This window comes from Caretta caretta, chromosome 7 (genome assembly GCF_965140235.1).
Source record: "Caretta caretta isolate rCarCar2 chromosome 7, rCarCar1.hap1, whole genome shotgun sequence".
Taxonomy (NCBI): Eukaryota; Metazoa; Chordata; order Testudines; family Cheloniidae; genus Caretta; species Caretta caretta.
In genome coordinates this window covers 109,621,616-109,644,618 of record NC_134212.1, presented here as the reverse complement: position 1 = coordinate 109,644,618, position 23,003 = coordinate 109,621,616, and the positions used below count along the sequence as shown (strand labels likewise).

General features: G+C 40.4%; 1 protein-coding gene across 6 annotated transcripts in view; it reads left to right on the top strand.

The window, feature by feature from the left end:
• GRK5 (G protein-coupled receptor kinase 5) overlaps positions 1-23,003 on the top strand; it is a 229,624-nt gene that overhangs the window by 94,498 nt on the left and 112,123 nt on the right. For all 6 annotated transcript variants that reach the window (XR_012669420.1, XR_007357634.2, XM_048857809.2 and 3 more), the window contains one exon: positions 17-112. Coding sequence is in view for 1 of the 6 variants with exons in the window: in XM_048857809.2 (XP_048713766.1) it covers positions 17-112 (96 nt within the window). In the remaining 5 variants the exon portion in view is untranslated. The remainder of the gene's footprint in view (positions 1-16; positions 113-23,003) is intronic.

Here is a 23,003-nt window from a genome sequence, read left to right as displayed (position 1 = left end):
TCTCCTTCTTCTGCAGGGGGTGGAGGAAAGCGCAAAGGCAAAAGCAAAAAGTGGAAGGAAATCTTGAAATTCCCTCACATTAGCCTGTGTGAAGATCTCCGAAGAACAATAGGTAAGAGGCCTATTCTCTTTTAGAAACAATGCAGGAACAAAGTACATATTCTCCACACCTGAGCAGCTTCCATTTAGCTCCTGTAACTTCATTGTGCAAACAACACGTTTTTCTGTGTCTGAAGGAGGCATTATAAACTAATGTCGGTATTATGGGCATAGAACGCACTGACCATTACAACAGGTGCACATTTGTAAGGCAGAGGACAAAGGCAATGCCCCTCTGGTTGTGTGTGCAGGCCCTGGCAGTCAAAGGGGACTTGTGTTTAAAAGGTGTATCTCCATTAGACAATTCAGGGTATGTGTAACAGATGCTTTGGTTGGTCCATATGGGGGCCAACATTGTGCATAACAGGCTCTACCGAGTGGAAATGGATCCTTTTCTGCATCACCCCACACTGCCTTGAAAGAAGTAGCCCTATATCAGGGAGTTGGAGACTTGGTAAAAGCAGAAAGCCTTTCAGTGCGGTTTGACATTAATAATTTTAGTTTATTCTGGAGGTAGTATGCAAATAGTAAATACTTTGTACAGCCAGGCAGACTCGCTCAGCAGTAGCCATCCAGCATGCATGTCACAGCACTGTCTTTATGCACTTTTATATAGGCCTTGTAAAACTTTTTTTTAAATTACTTTAATAATTGTTTCACATCAATAAAACAAAGGTTTGGCATTGGAGTTTCCAGTTGCTGTTTCCACAGAGTATAATCTCTCCTGCTCACATCTGGATATTTTCTTGACTGCATCATTACTGAGAATGTTAATGGGTATATCCTTGTAAATTGCTGCCGGAAAACATGATGTTACTGTTCCTGCAATAAGGGGTTAACTTTAGCTAGCAAAACTCCTATTTTTCCCCTCTGACGTAAATCCAGACACTGGCAATGAATAAATGAAAGGCGAGAAATTGTAACAACTGAGATAGCAAATACCATAATTTGTCTGACTTCAGTGGCACTCCTGGGACTTGACCAATGTGCTATAGCATGATTTACACTCCAAATTTGCTGTGTATTTATGCAGGGAAAATATGTGGAAAGTTATGAAACTGTTTTCATGGTCTCCTCCAGCAAATTTCACTTCCCTTGCTGTGTGGTTGAAGGGAGCTAAAGAAGGGCAATGGACATAAAAAAAAAAGCACCTCTTCCAGTTCATGGATACTTGCCTACTCTATAGTCACTCAAACCTTGGAACAGTTTCTGAAGGTACAGAACCTGCTGGGAGCAAGGGGAATTTAATATATTGTCATTTGCACATGGAATTATCTCTGCTGTTAAATTAACCTTGGCTTCTAAAAGGGAAAACTGTACTGCATGACACTTCCTGCTGCAAAGAAACACACAATAACCTTCAACGAAGATCGTTAAAAATTCAATCTGTCTCAACTTTTATTGTTTCTGAAATTTTATATGGGTGTCACTTCTGACATTTATTTGTGGCAGTTCCCTCCTAAAATTTGTTTTCTTCGTATATTTTTATTAATGGACCAGAAAAAAAAATGCAGGCAGAAAGTTTCCCTTAGGGCGAAGTGGTCAGATGTAGCTTTTCTGCAAAGATTATTTGTTGATTGATGCATTTTTGGTACAGAAGGAAATAAAAAGAAGTCCAGATCCTGCCACCCTTATTCCTGTTGAATAGCACTTTACTCATTGACTTTAATAAGACCACAGAAGGATTTAGGCACTACTCAACATGAGTACGTCACAGTCTGGCCCTAAGCCTAATATCTGACTGTTTAAATTACTGAGGATGAAGATTGGATGGAACAGTTCTTTTGGCTCTGTACTGTTTAGTTTTATACAATTTTGTGAGATCTTTAAAATGGATTTTTGGAAAAGATCTAGCATTCCACATGACAACCTATTTCCAAATCACAGGTCCAATTCTGCAGCCTTTCCACAGGTGGAAAACCTCATTGACTTTAGTGGGTCTAGTTGCATGAGGATCAGTTGCAGGGTCAGGCTCTTGAGATGGAAAAAAACCCAACCCCACGTGTGATGGGCCACTGTGACGGGTCCTGTCACAGTGGTGTAGTCAAACAGGATCTGTGCACAGCTGATTGCTTTGAGATACTGGTAGTGATTTTAAGTGAGTTTTAAGTGTGTCTGGCCACCAAGGCAGGGTTCTGGAGTCCCAAGCTGGCAGGGAAAACTGGCTCAGAGGTAATTCCAGCACGTCAGATGACGGTCCCAAGGGGGTCTCTGTGACCAAACCCATCACACTATGTACGTGTGTGTGTGTGTGTGTGTGTGTAAAAATGTCTACCTTTCAGTTTAAAAACTTTTATTCTTCTGCACCCCACTAAGGTGTATTGAAAAGAGACTGTGTCTAAAAAGTGCAGTGTGAAAAACAGGAAGGCTGAAATAAACCAAGGGTCTGCTACCTGTGTTGACACAATTATGAGTCAGTTCATACCTTTTGGTTCTCTCTGTGTTTACAGGAGACTCTGTGTTTGACTGTCCATCATCTGGTGTCCTACTGAAAGACTTGCTTAATTATTCCCCCCCCCCTCAGATACAAATATCTAAACATCAGTGAGTAGCAATGTTTTTTTGATAAATCAACAAACAATGGGAACATCTTTACAAAAGCACCATTTAGCCAAGAAGCCATTTCTTGAGTCAGATGTCAAAACAGCCTTTATTTATTATTTACCGTTACTATTTTATTTCGTCCTAAGTACACAGAGCCTCTCGCCAGGAAACGGTCTGGCCTGCATTGTGTGCTAATTCCATGGGCAAGTGGAACAGCAGGGCTGTTCAGAATGATGCAACAGTAATGCTTTTACACGCTCTGAATGGGGCTAGTATATTTATTATGAATGGCTAATGTATGTTTCTGTTTGCAACCCTCTTCATGAGTCCAAAATAAGGAGAAGCAAATTGCATTAAAACAACCAGCATTTCCAAGAGGAGTCTGAAGTATTACTTTCCCTTTCAGTGGATGAAAACATATAGTTCAGACATTCACAACAATGAATCCTATTACAGATACTATTTGTAAATTATATACTACTATTTTTATAACCTGAAGAGAATAGCTTAGCAAAACAGAGGAGTTTTTTAGGGGAAATTAGCTACATGCATCTTTAAAAAACCCTGCTTTGACAAATGTAACATCAGTAAGTGTTTACAAGTTAGTAATAGCACTAACAGGATAGTTAGAAGGCCACAAATAAAAGAAAATTTAAGAAAAATCCCTAATTTTGAAGGCTGGAGTGCCTTGTTGATGATAAAAGATTGTTAACGTCTGCAAATATTTCTGAATGACGCAAAAGGTTCTGTGGGTTAAAAGTGTGGAATTTTTATTTATTTTGCTCAGACCCATTCTGTGCTTTATTCTTTCATAAAAAACTGCTTGGGTGAAAGAGTTGATTATTCTGATCTTTGGCAAATTTTCTTTCGTAACTGTCCAAAAGCTATATAATAAATCAAGATTTTTACCCAGAGATTGAAGTTTATGGGGACGCTGTGCCACAGAATGGGGCTGCTGTTTGTTATGTCACACTGATTTGTTGCATTACACCAGATTGGCTGTCAGAAATTTTAGCTTGTGGCATACTAGATTTATTGCAAAAACTTTAACTCCTTCAGTAAAGAGGATTCTTGCCATGGATTATAGGCAAATAAGAAGGATAACTCTGGTGTTTTTATCTTGTTACGGCTTTAGACTTAGAGAGGTTTATAATCAAAAGGATCAACACTAACTTTGCTTTACCACTTGTAATGCTTGGTTTAAAACAATAATTATAATTCTTCACCTTGCAGTTAACCTGTTGCAAGTCATACGTGTCCATCTTGGTCAGGGTAACAAACTTTGAACTCCTTTTTTTGGCAGGGATGAGTTCAGTGTTGTTAAAAATATTCTTCTCTGTGTAAGAGATTTTGTCGGCAGGATGAATAGAGTAAGTTGGTCCAAATTCAAACCATATCATTCACAGGCTGGCTTTTTTGTGAAAGTTAGTTTAAAAAAAAAAGGTCCATGCTTTTTGTTAAAACGTGATCAAGACCTTCAGATGAGTGACCTTTTCTGATATTTTGGCTTTTATGAGTCCTAATGAAGTCCCATTAATAATTCTGTGATTTCTTCACTCCAAAGATCTCAAAGCACTTTAGAAATATATTCATGAATGAAACCTCGTTAAACTCTGAGGAAGAGAAGTATTATTACACCCTCTTTACAGATGGGGAACCTGTGGTAGAGAGGCTTGCCCAAGGTTGCTGAGCAATAAATCAGTGCAGAGGCAGGAATAGAATCCACATCACATATGCTTCCACTACCACACCATCCTTCTGTTTTTTGCTGTCATAAAAATCATGCCTTGGTGCAGAGAGTTCCCTCCAAAGAACTGGTCTCTGTACAGCGGCTTCCAAGCCTGCAGAAAATCTGCATTATTTTCTTACCTTTTTAAATGGAATTGTTTAAGGTATCTGGCTCACAGACTGAAGTTCTCCGATAATCCACAGACCAGGTATTGCACAGGCAAAAGAAATGAAAGACAATCATAGAATCATAGAATATCAGGGTTGGAAGGGACCCCAGAAGGTCATCTAGTCCAACCCCCTGCTCAAAGCAGGACCAATTCCCAGTTAAATCCCTACAGCACTTCCTACCCCCACGCTCCTGCCCACCGTGCACCTTCAACCTGGTTTTGTGGGTCTTTAAGGATGAAAGGGCAATTTAGTCTGCATGGTCAAATTTACCATTGGCCAACTCTGCCAGTTAATAGCAATTGTGTAGATATTTAGCAATGTGGACAACTCCTCTCTGGGAACTTCACTGAGCCCAGCAACTCATTTTGTATAAGCTACTAACCAGCTACAAGATAGTACCCGCTTTCAGTCACTACAGTTCATGGCCCGGATCCTGCAATCCGATCCACGCGATCCGATCCACATGGGGAAACCCTATGCCCCTGTTCTGGCTTGGGTGTAAAGTTCCATGCAGATCAGATTGCAGGATCACAGCCTTAGTTACCTCAGACGCTTTCTGTTCCCAGATTGAATGACTTAAACAAACAACCAACATAGTGAAACCTGCACATTATACAGTCAAACACACAATTCAGAAACTGAGCATTTGAGTGTAAAATTAACTCTTTGTGAGCATTGGTGTTCACAGAGCTCAAATACTGAAATAGTCACAGAAATAGTGTACAAGAAGGTTGCAATCTGGGACTGGCTTTTTGTTCTGTGGTTGTACAGAGGTCCTGGTCCATAACATGGGCTCCTAGGCACTATGGTAATAAAAATAAATAATCAAAGTTCACTTTCAAATCTAATCATAGTCATGTCCATTTTTTCCCTCTCAACTATTTCTTCAATTCAAATGTTCATAATGACTGAAGACAAAGGTAAAGAGTTGCAACTGTCTTTCCATTTTGAATGCTTAGGGAATGCATGATTTTTATGATCATTTTATACAATTAGTGATCAAATATTATAAGTAGGGCTAGTCTAACAATATAATTTTGATGGAAAATTGAGTTCTGGACTAAACAAATATTTTCCGAGTAAGGTTCTGCTTCACTTGAAAATTTTCAGTTTTGTGTTGGAAAACTTTTTGGGTTTTTTTCAGCAAATCAAAATTTTCCATTGAAAATGTCTATGATTTGTTTTATTGTCATCAAAACGTTCCATAGGGGCTGTGGAATGGGGAGGAATATTTTCTGACCAGCTCTAATTATAAGATTGAAGTTTTGTGATAAACAAGACACACAGAAAATATGGCAACATTTACACTACTTCTGCCCCAGGCTTGCAAAGATGTAGGCATACACTTTACTTCACAAGTGAACAGTCCCACTGATGCCAGTAGTTTCCTCATGTGATTATATTTGAGCATGATTGTAAGCGCTTGCAGGATTGAGGCCTCAGATACTTCTATGAGTGATTTGGTTTCCACTGGAGTTGGTTAAGCTCTTTGGATAGAAGGCGCTATGTCGGTAATAAATACTACAGGATAATCAGACAATTATTGAATTCACTGAAATATCTATACCCAAAGAGTTTCAAGAAAACAATGACTTTCCTCCACATCACTTCAGGCCTAAGTTGGAAACACTTATAAACGTGTAATTTTACTCACATGAGCAGTCCCACTGAATACAGTTGACATCAACTGGGACTTCATGTTAGTAGCACTATGCCCCATGTGGAAGTATGTGTAGATTCAGGACCTGAGGTGGCTGTAGGATGTGTTTTACTCAGCCGTGGTATAATCAATGAACAGGGCTGGACTTACACCTTGAGGAGCCCTAGGCACAGAGCTCCAGGGTCCTCCTGCCACCCGCGGTGGCTTGGAGCGCCTAACTGCAGCAGGTTGCAATGGTACCCAACCACTTTTAACTTTTAGGCACCCCCACAGACCTCCCAGTGCTGCCCCGCACAACCCCACTACAACTTCCCAGCGCCCCAACATGCACAGACCACCCCCACAAAACACTGCACTGCCCACCACTCCCCACCCTCACTGCCCAGAGCCCCCCCCAGAAGCCCCATCAGAGACCCACTCTCCCAAGCCCTGCCCATCGTCGCACTCACTGGCCCCGCGGGGAGATGACTTTGTCCGCCAGGCTGAGCGAGGAGCGCTCCAGCAGGGCTGCATGGGGCCGTCTCCTCCTCAGCTGGCCCCCCCTTCCGGGAGCGGCAAAATTTGGATTTTTAGGCACCCCTAGAATGCTTGCTCCCCTAGGCCTACTATGCCTAATGGGAAATCCAGCCCTGGCAATTAACATACTGTGAACTTCCTGCCTGTAAAGATAGGTAATTGAGAATCCCACACAATGATCTACCACGTTGAGTTGTGCTTTCTGGAAGAACCACATCCAAAAGGCTGAATATCTGGGCTAGCAATTTTGCATGGCAAATAATATAGTGGTGAAGGCGAGGCAGCCAGTTATGTCCCCATCTTCGAAGGCTTGCCTAGAACAACTCTTGGTTATTTGCTGGTAGTGTCCTTGGAGATTTACTGCTTCTCTTAGCCCAGCTGGTGACATCATTCTCATGGCAACTGCATCTAGTGCCATGGGTATGAATCTTACTCTTGTTCACTTCCTGCTCGAATTGAAATCCTGCCCTACCTCCCCTGGCTTGCATGAGAAGGTTTCCACTGCAACACTCAGCATGGAAAAAGAGGAGTCTGTGGATGAGTGAATCAAAATTGGAGAAACTACTAAAAGCCTCTGAAAGGATTTATTGCTCTAGAAAAAGTTATGTAGATTTATGGATTTCATTAATACTGAAAAGTGAAACTGATTTATTTCTAAATAAGAAATGAAGATCGGCCCTTTCTCATCCTCCAGGGCTCTTTCCTTCAATCCCCATCATCAGGTTTATTCCTTCTTCTATGCTCAGAACAGCCTCCCCACTTCCATGAGTTGAATGTTCTGTCCCACTTCTTTCACAATCCTTCCTATGTGGGTCTTGCCCCCTGCACCATCCCCATAGCACTTTCTCAGGTTTGACATGTAATTCTATGTCATGCACTCGCCCACTTTCGATTATAAACTCTTCAGGGCAAGAGCCTTGCCTCATGCTCTCTATGCTTCCAGCACTTGAAATGATACTGCTTAAGCCTGGATGTTATTGTTTATTCATAAACCCATCTCTGGTGCAGTTCCTTTATTTAAAATCCTTCAGACTCGCATATCATTCTTCCATAAACATACGTCTTTAATGTTCTAATGATGGACAAACAGAGCAATGTCTGATGCCCTTGTAGGATTAGCTCTATGCAGCTAAAGGCAATGGGTGAAACTGAGAAGCATTTTTTGTAATTTTTTTAATACCATCACAGAAAGTATGTGAAAAACAAGCTGTTTTATGCATCTATTGAGACTCAATACTAACACTGGGAGAACAGTCTGCTTGCAGGCTGCCTGCACTTGACAGCTTCCAGGATTGTAAGGGGACACAGGGGAAATGAGTTTAAATGATCTCAGCCCACATTCTGTTTACAGAATTTATTTCACAAAACTTAATCCATTAAGCACTACCTTGGCAATGGCAATGCAGCAAAAAACCAAGAAAGCCGTTGCTGTTTCCCCTAAAGGGCAGGCAATGAATCCCCTTCTCCTTATCCAATAATGCTTAGGAGACCACATTGACCCAGTGTCATTCTATATAAAACCCCCAGAGATATTATCGTTAAAACCCCTTTTTTGTGGACAAAAATGTGTTTTGTGTAATGAATTTTTGCCCACAAATCAAAAAGAAAAATACCACAATGCACACTCAGTTTCCAAAAACTATCAGAGTAATAGGCAGAAAGGGATCTAGAAGAAAATACTGCCTTTAAGAGATGCCTCTTATCTATCACTGAAAATAGAAATTAGATATTGTGAGCTGCAGGGTTTGTCATTATCTTATTAGGTAATGAGTCATTAACACTAATTAATACTTGTGCAGAGCTTTGAAATTGTAAAGTGCTATCTAAGTACTCAGTGTTCGTGTTAAGTATTACCTAATTGATAAGAAAAGGAGTACTTGTGGCACCTTAGAGACTAACCAATTTATTTGAGCATAAGCTTTCGTGAGCTACAGCTCACTTCATCGGATGCACACTTTCCACAGTATGCATCCGATGAAGTGAGCTGTAGCTCACGAAAGCTTATGCTCAAATAAATTGGTTAGTCTCTAAGGTGCCACAAGTACTCCTTTTCTTTTTGCGAATACAGACTAACATGGCTGTTACTCTGAAACCTAATTGATAAGAAAATTTTCTTTAAAATTGAGTTAGCTTATGCAGGTTTGGGGGGGGCGCGAGGGGGCTGAATTTATGCTAAAATCCTACTCTTGTGTCCAGTGGAGTCCATCAGAGTTTTGCCATTGATACCACTGAAGGAAAGTAGCAGGACAGAAGAAGCCAACTGATAGCAGTTAGGGCCTGTTCCAGCTCCACTGAGGTCAATGGCAAAATCCCCTTTACCTTAAATGGTGCTGAATCAGACTCAATTTTTAAAAATAAATTTGAAGTACAATTCAATTATGAAAAGTCATTTTGAATTAAAAAGTCAAACCAAAACTTTTTAGCTTTTCTGGATTTTTTTTTTTTTACCTGACAGAAACAATTTGGTGAATCTGACACACATTTGCAAAATGTCACAGACCCAAACCTGATTTTTTATTTTTATTTATTTATTTTTTTTGATGGAAAAGAAGTTTTGTCTGAAAAATTTTGCCCAGCTCTATCCAGGATAGCTATTCTGGAATAACTCCATTAGTTCCACTTTAGCAGTGGATTAAGTTAAATCAGAAAAAGATAATTTTATTCCAGAATAAGAGTGTCTACACTTCGGGAGTGATTCCAGAATAGCTGCTCTGCTTTATACTCATGCACCACATTATTCTGGAATAGCTGCTGTTTATTATTCTGATTAGTATTATCTAATTCACCTCTCTGAAATACTCCCCTATTTTATGTACACACACAAATGTAGATATAGGAGATAATAGAACTGCTTTGAACTTTGTGTTGAAACACTTTTTCAGTAAAAATGCCTTTTCATTTGATATGTATATTTTCATAGAAAACATACATTTGTCAAAATGTTCCTTTTTTTGACAAAAAGCTGAAAATTGAAAGATTTAGCATTTCCCCCCTTTCTTTTTAATTTCCCCCCTCGTACCCCTCCATTTTCCAATGGAAAAAAAAGGGAAGAATGGGGAGAGAAAGGAGAAAAGAAACCCAACCAATTTGTTGTTTAGTTTTTCAAAAACTGAAATTTTTTTCCAGAATTTTTCAGTTTTTTAGCGAATCAAAAACTGGCAGTTTTGTCATACTATACAGTGTGTGTTTGTTTTGGTTGAAATTTATTTTTGAAAATATAACAGTTTTGAGCATCTTTAATAAATAATAAATCATATTAACATTTTTATTATTAAACTTGTAGGACTTCCTGACTCTTGAGCTCTCTATTGGGCACGAAGACACTGGATCTAATTTTCAATTACATTTACCCCTTTTTCTATCCTGCCAGGGAAAAGGGACCTTAAAGTGAATATAAATATAATACATATTATTAAATGTACAGCCATTTAAAATTAATAAATATGTAAATAATAAAAATAATGTATATCTACTTTAAGGCCTCTTCACAATGCAAGAAGGAGGGTAAAGGGACTTTAGGGTAAATAAAAATCTGGCCCATTATATTCTGATGGTTCCCAATTTCTAGTCTTACAAGGGGAAGAGAAGTATGAGATTTTTATGGTGAACCTACAAAGACGTGCTCTTCAATTCTTTGCTATGATCCTGTTTTTAAGAAGTGATGAAAACAAACTGATTTGTGAGATATTAAATACTTGATTTTTTCCCCATCATTTGGCCTAACTGTACTAAAGAACTTTTGTGCAATGTGACTACATCTACCTCAATCAGGACAATTATTCACAGAGTCTACTTATTTTTCAAATAGTCATTTAAGATGCTATTTTGAAAACTTCTTGGAACTGGTAATAAAGATATTGCTTTTAATGCACTGTAGATTAAAACATGAGAATTGGAATTAAAAGGCACTCTCAGAGTGTGGGTCAAGAAAAAGGAGGATCAGATCCAAATATCACTTCTTGATAGCATTCATGATTGCACCAATACTTTTCTGACTAATAGTTGTTAGTTACACCAATTATTTCATTTTTATAGCTTCTGAGACATGTACAACAAACATATTCCCTGTCTCAACTTGCTTACAGTTTAGAGAAAGATGTGACAACACAAGTGAGGATGAAAACGGAAGGATATAGGGCGGAGGAACCAGGCTACTGAAGTTACTGAGACACACAAGCAGAACGAAGCTGTGATAACACAAATGACAAGAAGTTAAAAAGAAAAGGAGTACTTGTGGCACCTTAGAGACTAACCAATTTATTTGAGCATGAGCTTTCGTGAGCTACAGCTCACTTCATCGGATGCATACCGTGGAAACTGCAGCAGACTTTATATACACACAGAGAATATGAAACAATACCTCCTCCCACCCCACTGTCCTGCTGGTAATAGCTTATCTAAAGTGATCATCAGGTTGGGCCATTTCCAGCACAAATCCAGGTTTTCTCACCCTCCACCCCCCCCACACAAATTCACTCTCCTGCTGGTGATAGCCCATCCAAAGTGACAACTCTTTACACAATGTGCATGATAATCAAGTTGGGCCATTTCCTGCACAAATCCAGGTTCTCTCACCCCCTCACCCCCCTCCCAAAAACCACACACACAAACTCACTATCCTGCTGGTAATAGCTCATCCAAAGTGACCACTCTCCCTACAATGTGCATGATAATCAAGGTGGGCCATTTCCAGCACAAATCCAGGTTTTCTCACACACACCCCTCCCACCCCCACCCCCATACACACACAAACTCACTCTCCTGCTGGTTAGAGGTCTTCAAGTCACCAGGACCTGTAATGTGCACCCTAGAACACTCAAGGAGCTGACTGAGGAGATATCTGAGCCATTAGGGATTATCTTTGAAAAGTCCTGGAAGACAGGAGAGATTCCAGAAGACTGGAAAAGGGCAAATATAGTGCCATCTATAAAAAGGGAAATAAGGAAAACCCGGGGAATTACAGACCAGTCAGCTTAACTTCTGTACCCAGAAAGATAATGAAACAAATAATTAAGCAATTTGCAAACATCTAGAAGGTGATAAGTGACCGCATGGATTTGTCAAAAACAAATTGTGTTAAAACTACCTGATAGCTTTCTTTGACAAGGTAACAAGCCCTGTGAATAGCGGGGAAGTGGTAGATGTGGTATATCTTGACTTTAGTAAAGCTTTTGATACTGTCTCACATGACCTTCTCATAAACAAACTAGGGAAATGCAACCTAGATGGAGCTACTATAAGGTGGGTGCAAAACTGGTTGGAAAACTGTTCCCAGGGAGTAGTTATCAGTGGTTCATGGTCATGCTGGAAGGGCATAATGAATGGGGTCCAACAGGGATTAGCTCTGGGTCTGCTTCTGTTCAATATCTTCGTAAATGATTTAGATAATAGCATAGAGAGTACACTTATAAAGTTTGCGGACGATACCAAGCTGGGAGGGGTTGCAAGTGCTTTGGAGGATAGAATTATAATTCAAAATGATCTGGAGAAATGGTCTGAAATAAATAGAATGAAATTCAGAAAGGACAAATGCAAAATACTCCACTTAGGAAGGAACAATCAGTTGCACCCATACAAAATGGGAAATGACTGCCTAGGAAGGAGTACTGCAGAAAGGTATCTGGGGGTCATAGTGGACCACAAGCTAAATATGAGTCAAAAGTATAACACTGTTGCAAAAAATTAGCAGGAGTGTTGTAAGCAAGACACAAGTAGTAATTCTTCTGCTCTAGTCTGCGCTGATTAGGCCTCAGCTGGAGTATTGTGTCCAGTTCTGGGCGCCCCATTTCAGGAAGGATGTGGACAAATTGGAGAAAGTCCAGAGAAGAGCAACAAAAATGATTAAAGGTCTAGAAAACATGACCTACGAGGGAAGATTGAAAAAATTGGGTTTGTTTAGTCTGGAAAAGAGAAGAGGGGACATGATAACAGTTTTCAAGTACATAAAAGGTTGTTACAAGGAGGAGGGAGAAAAATTGTTGTTCTTAACTTCTGAGGATAGGACAAGAAGCAATGGGCTTAAATTGCAGCAAGGGTGGTTTAGGTTGGACATTAGGAAAAACTTCCTAACTGTCAGGGTGGTTAATCACTGGAATAAATTGCCTAGGGAGGTTGCGGAATCTCCATCATTGGAGATTTTTAAGAGCAGGTTAGATAAACACCTGTCAGGGACGGTGTAGATAATATTTAGTCCTGTCTTGAGTGCAGGGGACTGGACTAGATTACCTCTCAAGGTCCCTTCAAGCCCTACAATTCTATGAAACTGTGCATAACCCACTGCTTATATGTATTTTGTCTTCATTCAAGGGCTCTATGATGTCCAGAAATGGGTATAGCTTAGTGTAAATGCTTTAGGTTTGAGCAAACAGCCTAAAATTTCAAGATCCTTTAAATTTTTTAAACTTTCAGCATCATGTTAATAAGAACTTCAACATTTAGAACCCACTGTAGGCCTAGGAAGTAACTGGCTATTGTAGTATGCTGCAAACACATTATATAGCTTTTACTCCAAAACATAGCAGAGATGTTACTTATGTGTGGAGCAGACTATTTAATTTGAATGTAGACCATTATGGCAGTTTCACACTGGACAGCTTTATTATTATACCAATCCAATATATGAAATGCTTTAATAGTTTTATAGCCAGTAGCCATGTTACCTCACAAAGTGACCTTGCCAGATCTCATCAGCTGAAGATAGTCATTGTGAAAGTAATTGTATAGGATACCTTTAGGAAAGAATAGGTGGTGCAAGAAGTGGTGCTGGGCACACCCTCTGGATATGGATCTTCCCATTTTCACCCAGTTGGAAGCTTATCCGCCTCTCCAATACCATTCCAGTTCCAGACCAATGGAGGTCTCTCCATGCAATCAGAGATCTGTGCTGAGGGAAGAGATGGAGACTGAACTGACCTGAGGGACGAGTAGATGTGTGGGGTGGGTCTTGAGGGTGTATCCATATCATACTCCCTCTGTCCTTCTGGAAATTAGCCTGAGGCAGTATTATCCCTGCCAATGACTTCTCACACACATACACAAACCCCACCTCAGGATCCCATGGATAGGTAAAGCCCTGGTAGCATTGCTCCAGTGAAAGCCATACAGCCAGGGGCAGGAGGCACAGTGAGGAATAATGTCCTTGTAAAAGCACAGGCCTTTAAAGATCCTCCAGTTTTCTCCATTTGCTGTGGAGGAGCCTATCTACCTGATGGGGCCATGCTTGGCAGAGATAATCTAGGCCAATGCTGATAGTCTTCCCTCCTGAGTCACCAGTGAGCCCCACAGCTTTTTCATTTTTTGTGGAAGTCTTCCTAAAAATATTGTCAGCACCTCACTGACCCACAGTTACCTGTTGTATCACTGCTTAGAGCTGGGGCTAGACCCCAGGAACCAGACTCCCAGTCCTCTGCCAGGGACAGTGCCCCCTACTCATTCCTATCACAGAAATCAATTGTGGGCTTTTTTTGTAAGTCTGTTTCAAGGTGTCAGCAGAAGTTAGGCCAGAGCCTTTCCTGCAGGTTAAAAGGTGCTCATTTAGGCTGAAATCCATGTGAAAGGAGAGAGGCTGTTCAAAGCCCTGGATAGCACTCAGGCCCTGCAGGGAAGCTGCTGGTGGAAGGGTCACAGAGGAAGACCTTTGCTCCCTCTGTGTGCTGCTGAGGGTTTCTCTGGTCCAGGCCCACGTAATTACAGAGATGTGGGAAAGGACTGGCCAGGGTGGAGGGATTCAGGCCATGACATTCACCGTTACACGGAACCAGAGGCCCACTTGCACAAGGCATTAGGGCCAAACTTCTATCCATTATTCAAGGCCCAAGCCTGGCCCTACTGGGGCAGGGTGCCCTGAGCTGAGAACAGGGAGTGAATTTCACCCTTTGCTTCTTAGCACAGCTGAATTACTTGGGCTCTGTGCAGGAAAACTGAATACCATCCATATAATTAATTACTAAGCGTCTGTACAGTGCTTTGAACTTGTACCTAGGGAGGTGGTGGAATCTCCTTCCTTAGAAGTTTTTAAGTTCAGGCTTGACATCCCTGGCTGGGATGATTTAGTTGGGGATTGGTCCTGCTTTGAGCAGGGGGTTGGACTAGCTGACCTCCTGAGGTCCCTTCCAACCCTGATATTCTATGAAAAGGCTCTATAAATGCTCAGCGTAAGTAGTGATATCTAGAATATACTGGCTTCTCTTCTCATTCAATTTGACAGCAGTTATAAACGCATCACTGTTCATGAAAAGAGATCTATGTTGGTAATTCCTTTGTCCTTTACTGACGATTTTGACCAACTCTCTTGCTCGACGTTCGGTAATGATTAATTAAAATCATACAGAAAGCTATATCCTGTCTCAAAAGTAGCTGCAGGTGTCTTTAGAATGATGCAGATCCAAATGCTGTCTTATCTGAAAGTAATAGATGATATTTTGCTATAGTATTTTCCCTTCCTGCAGCCAGCTAGCATCTCTCTAACAAGTCCCCAGACCTGGCTGCTCCCAGGGTTTCACTTGTTGAGGCATAGGAATAAGTCACACTTGTCAACCACCCACTCACAACATGTGGCCCAAACATGTACTGTGGAAAGAACCAGAAACCTCCTTTTTTGAATTTTTGCAGTCAGATGCTACTGAGAGTTCAAATCCAACTTCCATGTGTAAGACACGAAACATCTAGACTATAAAACTAGAAAGCAAATATACCACTTCTTTTTTTCTTAATGTATGTAAATTTAAGTTCCAGTGACAGATGGTGAACTGGCAGCCCTGGGCGCAGAAATTCTCTATTTATCCACCAAACAGGTACAGCCCAGCTTCACTGCCATTCCATTGTTTCTCAGCCCTGGAAGGTCCATAGCTGAGAGAGAGAGAATATTTCAGCTCCTATGACCATTCAGTTGTTGGCCTCTTGTCAGAGATTGCAAGGTGGCAGTTGTGACGGTGATTTTTGTGCAGTAAACTTGCCAATTGCCAACCCAAGTTGCCATGTCAGTATGTTATTCATATTCTTTTTTTAATCCCCCAGTCTCTTCAATAACACAGTTTTCCAGCTGTTTCTGTCCCCCCGACCAAATAAACTCATGTAAGAAACACATTTTAAATAAAAAGAAAAGGAGTACTTGTGGCACCTTACAGACTAACCAATTTATTTGAGCATAAGCTTTCGTGAGCTACAGCTCACTTCATCGGATACATAAGGTGCCACAAGTACTCCTTTTCTTTTTGCGAATACTGACTAACACGGCTGTTACTCTGAAACCTAACATTTTAAATAGAAAGTGAAACCCAGAAAGATGAATTTTCAGTCTGCCCTAACAGTCTGGAAGGTAAAGCTGACATTTACTTTCCTAGCTCTCATGAAATGAATCTATTATTTGTGGAGACAGAAGGAAAGGGTTTATTTTGGGGGGGGTCTACCAAAACCCACAACACCAAATTCATTTTCCAGCTGAAATCAGTTTCAAAGCTTGTGGAATGCTTTAATTAAACATGTGTCCCTAAAAGAGGTAAAATGGTATAGGACCTCAGCAAGCAACTTGGCAGCTCCCTAATATAGTATTCATAGTTAAAGTCTCTCAGGGACAACGGAGCTGCCTTTTTAAAGGGATTTTTTTAGCCCTCGTTTACAGTAGGAATGTAATTAAAGAACACTGTGAAGGCCATGTAAGTGAGAAGCTCATACACGCAGAGATTAAATTCCAGTATTCTGTTTGGGGTAATCTGCTGACCTGTGTTAAAAGCCTTCTATGTTAAAGTCATCTGAAGAAAACCATTCCCAGCAACATCCAGTCAGATGGCCTGCTTTCTCTAGATTCTGGTACATGGTAATAGTTTAATATAAATATAGCCGGAAACAGACAAAACCGAAAGTATAATTTACTTTAAATGGCATCAACACAAAATGGTGATTTCTTTCAAGGAGTTAGAAGGCAAAGGGAACAACATTAACTATTTTTAACTAATCTCTTTGGAACAAGCTCTTAAAGAAATCATTTTTCTCTTTTCCTGTTCTTTCTTTACAATTCCAAGATCTACGTGTCCTGCTAGCATGTTTTTTTATTATTATTATTTGAACTATGCTTTATTCACAGAGATTTAAGATTGAATCAGTGCTACTTTACTTATCAGCCCATTGAAATACTCTATCATCTCACCCATCAACAAAGTCAAAAAGTGTTTTTGCCTTTAGATTTATTAAAATGTGTCCATCCTGCACACAGGGTGCATTTACACAATATTGGTAAAATCTATACGCATTGGACCAATGTGCCCAAACTGAAAATCTTCCAACCTCCCTGCAGCTAAGAATTTCCCACTGCAGCCTCACAACCTCTCAAACTTCTCCACCCCACAGCTTGGGAAAACAGATGGGCCTTGCACCATGATCTGAAAGTTACAGAATCCAGGCTCTGGTGGATCAAGTGTGGAAGTACATTCCAGAGTTGAGGACTCTTTCACTGAGAATACTCTGCAACTATCCCCCTCCTGTTGAAACCACTGAACTTATTAGCTGGAGCACTACAGAAGATTGCAGCTGACATGGGAGAAGGTAGCCAAAAATCTCAAATCATTTAGGGCTTTATCCGTCAGTGGCTGAAACTCCACCTGGAAGTCACATGTTAGCTAGTGCAGATCACAGAGTCCTGTGTAATGTGCTGAGGAGGAAACCCAGCAAAAGTGCTCCATTCTGCACCAGCTACCAGTTCTCAATGGTTTGAAAGTTGAGTCCCATGTAGAGAGCATCCTTGTAATCTAGTCTGAAGGTGACAAAGGAATGGGTCACCATGGCAAGGTCCATATAAAAAAAACCCCAAAGTCACAACCTTGGCAATTGCATATGGTAAAAAGCACTCATTGTAACCTCTTCTTCCTGTACCTCCAAGAAGAGCTGGAGATCCACCAGGACTCATAGCTCATGAATCAGAGTGACAAACTTTTACCTCTTTCGGGGGGCAATGACAAACATGGCTGTTTCTTCCAGTTATTTCTGACAGACTGGTAATATTTTCTCTGTTTTATGTATGTTGAAAAAGCCAGCTTTCATCCGTGTCATAGTCTCTGATAGGCACTAGGTAAGTCACTAGACCACTCTGAATTTATTGGATGAACTGAAAAGTTAGAGCTCGGAGCCATGCGCATGCTGAAGACACTATAGGCCATACCCTTAGCTAACCAGAATATGTATGATATATAGGAATGGTTCCAAGACATAACTCAGTGGAACCTCAGCATAGAGGAGTAATTGCCCAATACTATCCTCTGGGTTGTATCCCAAAGGAAGGAGCCTCCATAGTACAGTTTGGACTAGAACCAAACTGAGTGGGGTCAAAGAAGCCTGGGGACCCCAGGTACCAAGCTATGACTATGGTAAAATGTCACAGTCCCAAGTACTGGATGGCTCAGTGGACTGGTAATGGGAAACAAAACCTTTCAACTTTCACTTCTCAGTCACGAAGTTGAATCTGGCTTAGGCTGTGGTTTAGTGATTAACAATGAGGGCCATCATGTAAGCATGGCATGAAATAGACAAAATCTAAAGCACCATCACAACTGACACAGAACTGGTCCCCTTAGCATCAGTCTCAGTAGGGACCTAGGACTGCATGTTTCCCAGGAGCAGAGATATTTTCTCATACCTAGAAAATGAAAGGCAGGAGCATTAGCAGAGCAGAATGGGAGGCTTGCACTGTTTTTAGCTGTGCTGTACCTGCTCTTTGGATAAACAGAAGTCTTCATTTACAAGGAGTGCCCTTCACCAGCACTACATCATTATGAAGGACTATGTAGGTCATATCTGGAATTGCAATCCTCTAGTGTCATATTAAACTGTAGCATGTGCTCCTATAGACTTCAGAACAGATATTAGAGAAAACTCTTAAAGGGCACTTGTCAAGGTTCCTTCCCCACTCTGAACTCTAGGGTACAGATGTGGGGACCTGCATGAAAACCTCCTAAGCTTACTTTTACCAGCTTAGGTTAAAACTTCCTCAAGGTACAAACTATTTTACCTTTTGCCCTTGGACTTTATCGCTGCCACCACCAAACATCTAACAGGTATATAACTGGGAAAGAGCCCGTTTGGAAACATCTTTCCCCCCAAAAATCCTCCCAAACCTTACACCCCCTTTCCTGGGGAAGGTTTGATAAGTATCTTGTCTCCTCATTGGTCATTTTGGTCAGGTGCCAGTGAGGTTATCCTAGCTTCTTAATCCCTGACAGGTGAAAGGGTTTTTCCTCTGGCCAGGAGGGATTTTAAAGGTGTTTACCCTTCCCCTTTATATTTATGACAGCACTGAAGACATAGTGTCAGACACTTCCTTGTTAGTAATGGTGCACTGTAGAAGTTCCCCTCCCCAAAACCCACTTGTTACCTATGCATATACATAGGGAAAGAGTGGGAGCCAGGGGTAAAAAAAATGCAGTCAATATAGTAGGCCTGACTTACGTAGAAGTCAGTAATATGGTTCCATGTGGCACTCTCAAAGGGAAACTAGAGAAATATAGATTTGACGCAAAGCTGAATACAATAAATGCAACACACAATGAGGAAATAATTAGTAGTTGTGTTGAGTTGCAAGGTATCCAGTAGGATCCTGCTGAGCCTTTTTGGGGTTCAGTACTATTCAATGATTTAATCAGGCACTTGGAGGATGGAGTGGAGAACAAACTAATCACATCTGAGGCCTATATCAAATGGAGAGGGATCACAAAATACATTGGAAAATAGGGTTAAAATACAGCATGACCAGGATGAATTGGAAAACCAGTCTGAGCTCAATTAAATCAGATCAGTTGTCTGGTCCCAAGAGGTATTGAATTTCCACAGCTGCCACTGAAATCAATGGGAATTGCATGTGCTCAGCACTCATAAAGATATGTAAAGTGGCAAATGAAGGAAGGAATAATTTGAATGTAGAAATATAGATGTGGTAATAATAATTTAGGTGGTGATACCAAGGGGAGGATTTGGAGATGATAATGGGTGAAAAACTGAGCATGTCAACAGTGTGACATTAACCAAAACAAGATAAATACTATACTAGGTCCTATAATAAGAGTTTTGTATAAAATAAGTAAGATGATTATTTCACTCTAAAGCCAATTCCTGCCAACTTCACTCATGTGACTAATTCTCTGGACTAAGGAGAATTATTGACCCCAGTATTCTCAGTTAGTTAGGTCTTAGGTCTCCTCTCTGTCTTTTCTTCTCTGGACTCATCACCTGCAGTTCTTGTGATCTTTCTTTGTAGCATATATGAGAAGTGGATACATAGAGTCTGGGGAAAACAACACAAAGGGGAGACCCAATTGACAAATACTCAAGGTAAGGTGCAGATTACGTCCTCAGATTGGGGGAAAAAACCTATAAAACAAGGTTGCGCAGGAAGGAAAACTCTGAGAAGTTGCCCAATCCCATCCCAATGGAAAAAATCAAAGGATTGCGATCACCAAACTCCAAGCTTCCCCCAAGTTCCTTGCGGAGCTCAGAGATTCGCCAGAAGCATGGGGCCATCTGCCATCTGCACAGATATCTTCTGCATCTGTATTGGTGATGGGAGCTCTGCCTGCCTTGGCAACATTGGAGCCTGGTCACTAGCATGGATTCCTTGCCCCTGAGTGCCTTTGGAGTTCCACAATGCAAAGGGGCACTACAGAAAAGCAAGTTGTTCCCAAGTGTATCCACTGTGCAGCAGTCCTCCATTAACCAGTGAAATCAATATTATGTAATGGGCATGTTTGGGTACTTGACACATTTAACAACTCAGTGGGTGCATTCCACCTTGACTTACCTGGAACATTTGGCAGCAGCTAGGTGATGAATCATTATGTTAACTTTTATGGGACCCTTATTGAATTTAAATAAAAATAATATAACAATTTCAATGGTCATTTAATATATGCACATTTGGTCTAATTGGACTATTTATTTGAAGCAAACTAGCAAGTTCATGCTAGTCAAGCACCACCTATTTCTCACTGTAAAAGGAAACCAAGGGAAAGTTTAATAGCAAGTTGGCATATTTAAATGTTTTGCTGGTCACTGACTCTGAGGCCAGCTCTCTTATACCTTTAAGGTGTAATTAGGAACAGTGAAATATTGAACTGGCTTTTAAAAGTTTCCTACGCAGTAATTTGTGCTCATTAAAGCTTATGCTTTGAGCCCTAATAAGGTCTAAAATGTAGATCTGCTTATTTCCAGTTCAGTTAACTAGGTGCACAAACAATATATACTGATGACTGAATGTAGAATCCATACTGGGGAGCATCTCACTACGCCCATTGTTGTTTTCTGTTTACCCTTTTCAAACAGATTTTACTTGGCAGCTTAATGTGTGCCATAAAGCAGGGTTTGATTAAGTTCATAATTGCTGCAGCTATATAAAACTCCTCCATACAAATAACACATCTTGCCGGTTTCAACATAATAATGTAGAAAATTGCACATCAAGCTTCATCACAGGGTATGATTCATAGATTCGTAGATGCCAAGGCCAGAAGGGACCATCCAGTCTGACCTCCTTTGTAACACAGGCCACAGAACTTCCCCCAAATCATTCCTAGAGCAGAGCTTTTAGAAAAACAACCGATCTTCATTTAAAAATGGGCAGTGATGGAGAATCCTCCGAGACCCTTGGTAAGTTATTCCAATGGTTAATTACTCACACTATTAAAAATGTATGCCTTTATTTCCAGTCTGAATTTGCCTAGCTTCAACTTCCAGCCATTGGATAATGTTATACCTTTCTCTGCTAGACTGAAGAGCCCATTATTAAATATTGTTCTCAGGCTTTTGAAAAGGCCAAAGGGCAGATGGATCTGCGATGTTTGGATATTAATAGTCCTGTTGGTCTTATTGGGGTGATGGAAATGATGGGCAAGATCCTTTTTTTCTACTAATCTAACCTTAAATAAAACATTTTTATTTATTGTACATATACTTTATTTTAACAGGAACAGGTTTAAGGGTCTAAATAAAAATGTTTCTTCAGAGTCCCCCTGTTTTGATCTTTGCTGCTGTACCACGGACTGATTGTGGTTGAAAGGAAGTCTTTGGAAATGTATAATCGATAAAATGTTGCTCAAGACACAGATTTTGTTTTGGAATAGTTCTATTAAACTAACGTGATAGAAAATGCTGTTTTCTCCAAGTGCCAGTCCTCTGAAAGGCTTAATATTGTGGGTGGTGGACATATAGGTTTCTGCACTTTGGCACCTATCAAGCCTAATCCGTGATTCAGGCCTTTTCAATTTCCATGGCACTCGGCTTGGAGAATCTGTCACCTCTCTGAATGCCCTACACTTACTTCAATTTGCACAGGCTCACACACCTTCCAATCTTGTGGCCATTGTGGTATGTGGAATGTGGCCAGTAGAAATGATGTTTGATGGCAGTATGTCTTAGAAGGAAACTGGGAGTCAAGAGTCTGGGATTCCAGTCTTGACTCAGTCACTGACTTTTCATTTGACCTTGAGCATGTCACACAGAGCCAGATTGTGCCCCCTTACTCTCATTGTTAAGCAGTTACTTACAGGAGTATTCCATTGGTTTAAACATTTAAAATAGAAAGTTTAAATTACAAGTATTGCTACTGTAAAAGGTAAAAGCCAAATATATTTATTATAAGTTTCCACCTGAATGTTAGATAATGTAATGTCATAAAATATAAAGTATTAATTTTATCAGATGACCTGTCACTGATAACTTGCACCAGCTCCTGTATAATATACCCATGTATACATTTTTCTGATACCACTGTATAGGTTATGACAGATGCAAATGAAAAAGTCTCTTTGCCAATAAATACTTACTTCATAGGGTTTTTGTGATGCTTAATTAGTACTTTAGCACACTTTCAGATCCTAGGATGAAAGGTGTTAAGTAGATGATATGACAGACTCCACTGAACTTGCTTAGAGAGTCTTTTACATTACGTGTCCTTTCTGTTCAGATCTCTGTAGACAGGTTATTTGAGGAAGAATATGTTGTCTGGGTACCAAAATCCAAGATCAACAAACTTCTTTGCCTTCTGTGCTGCTTAAACTCAAGGACTAATTTTGGAAGGAAGCAGCCTGAATATAGTAGAATTCTTGTTACAAAAGCAGGTCTCCAACTGTTATCAATAGAATATAAACAGCTTAGCTAGTCACTGCTAGTTTATAGATAGAGCAGTTTGGGAAGAACATGATGTGAGTGAAAACAGACATCCAGAAGGCATGTCTTCACTATTTCCCACATGCCAATGTGGTCCCGTCTGAAATACTGGAGTGTATAGGAAATAAATTAAGACCTCTGG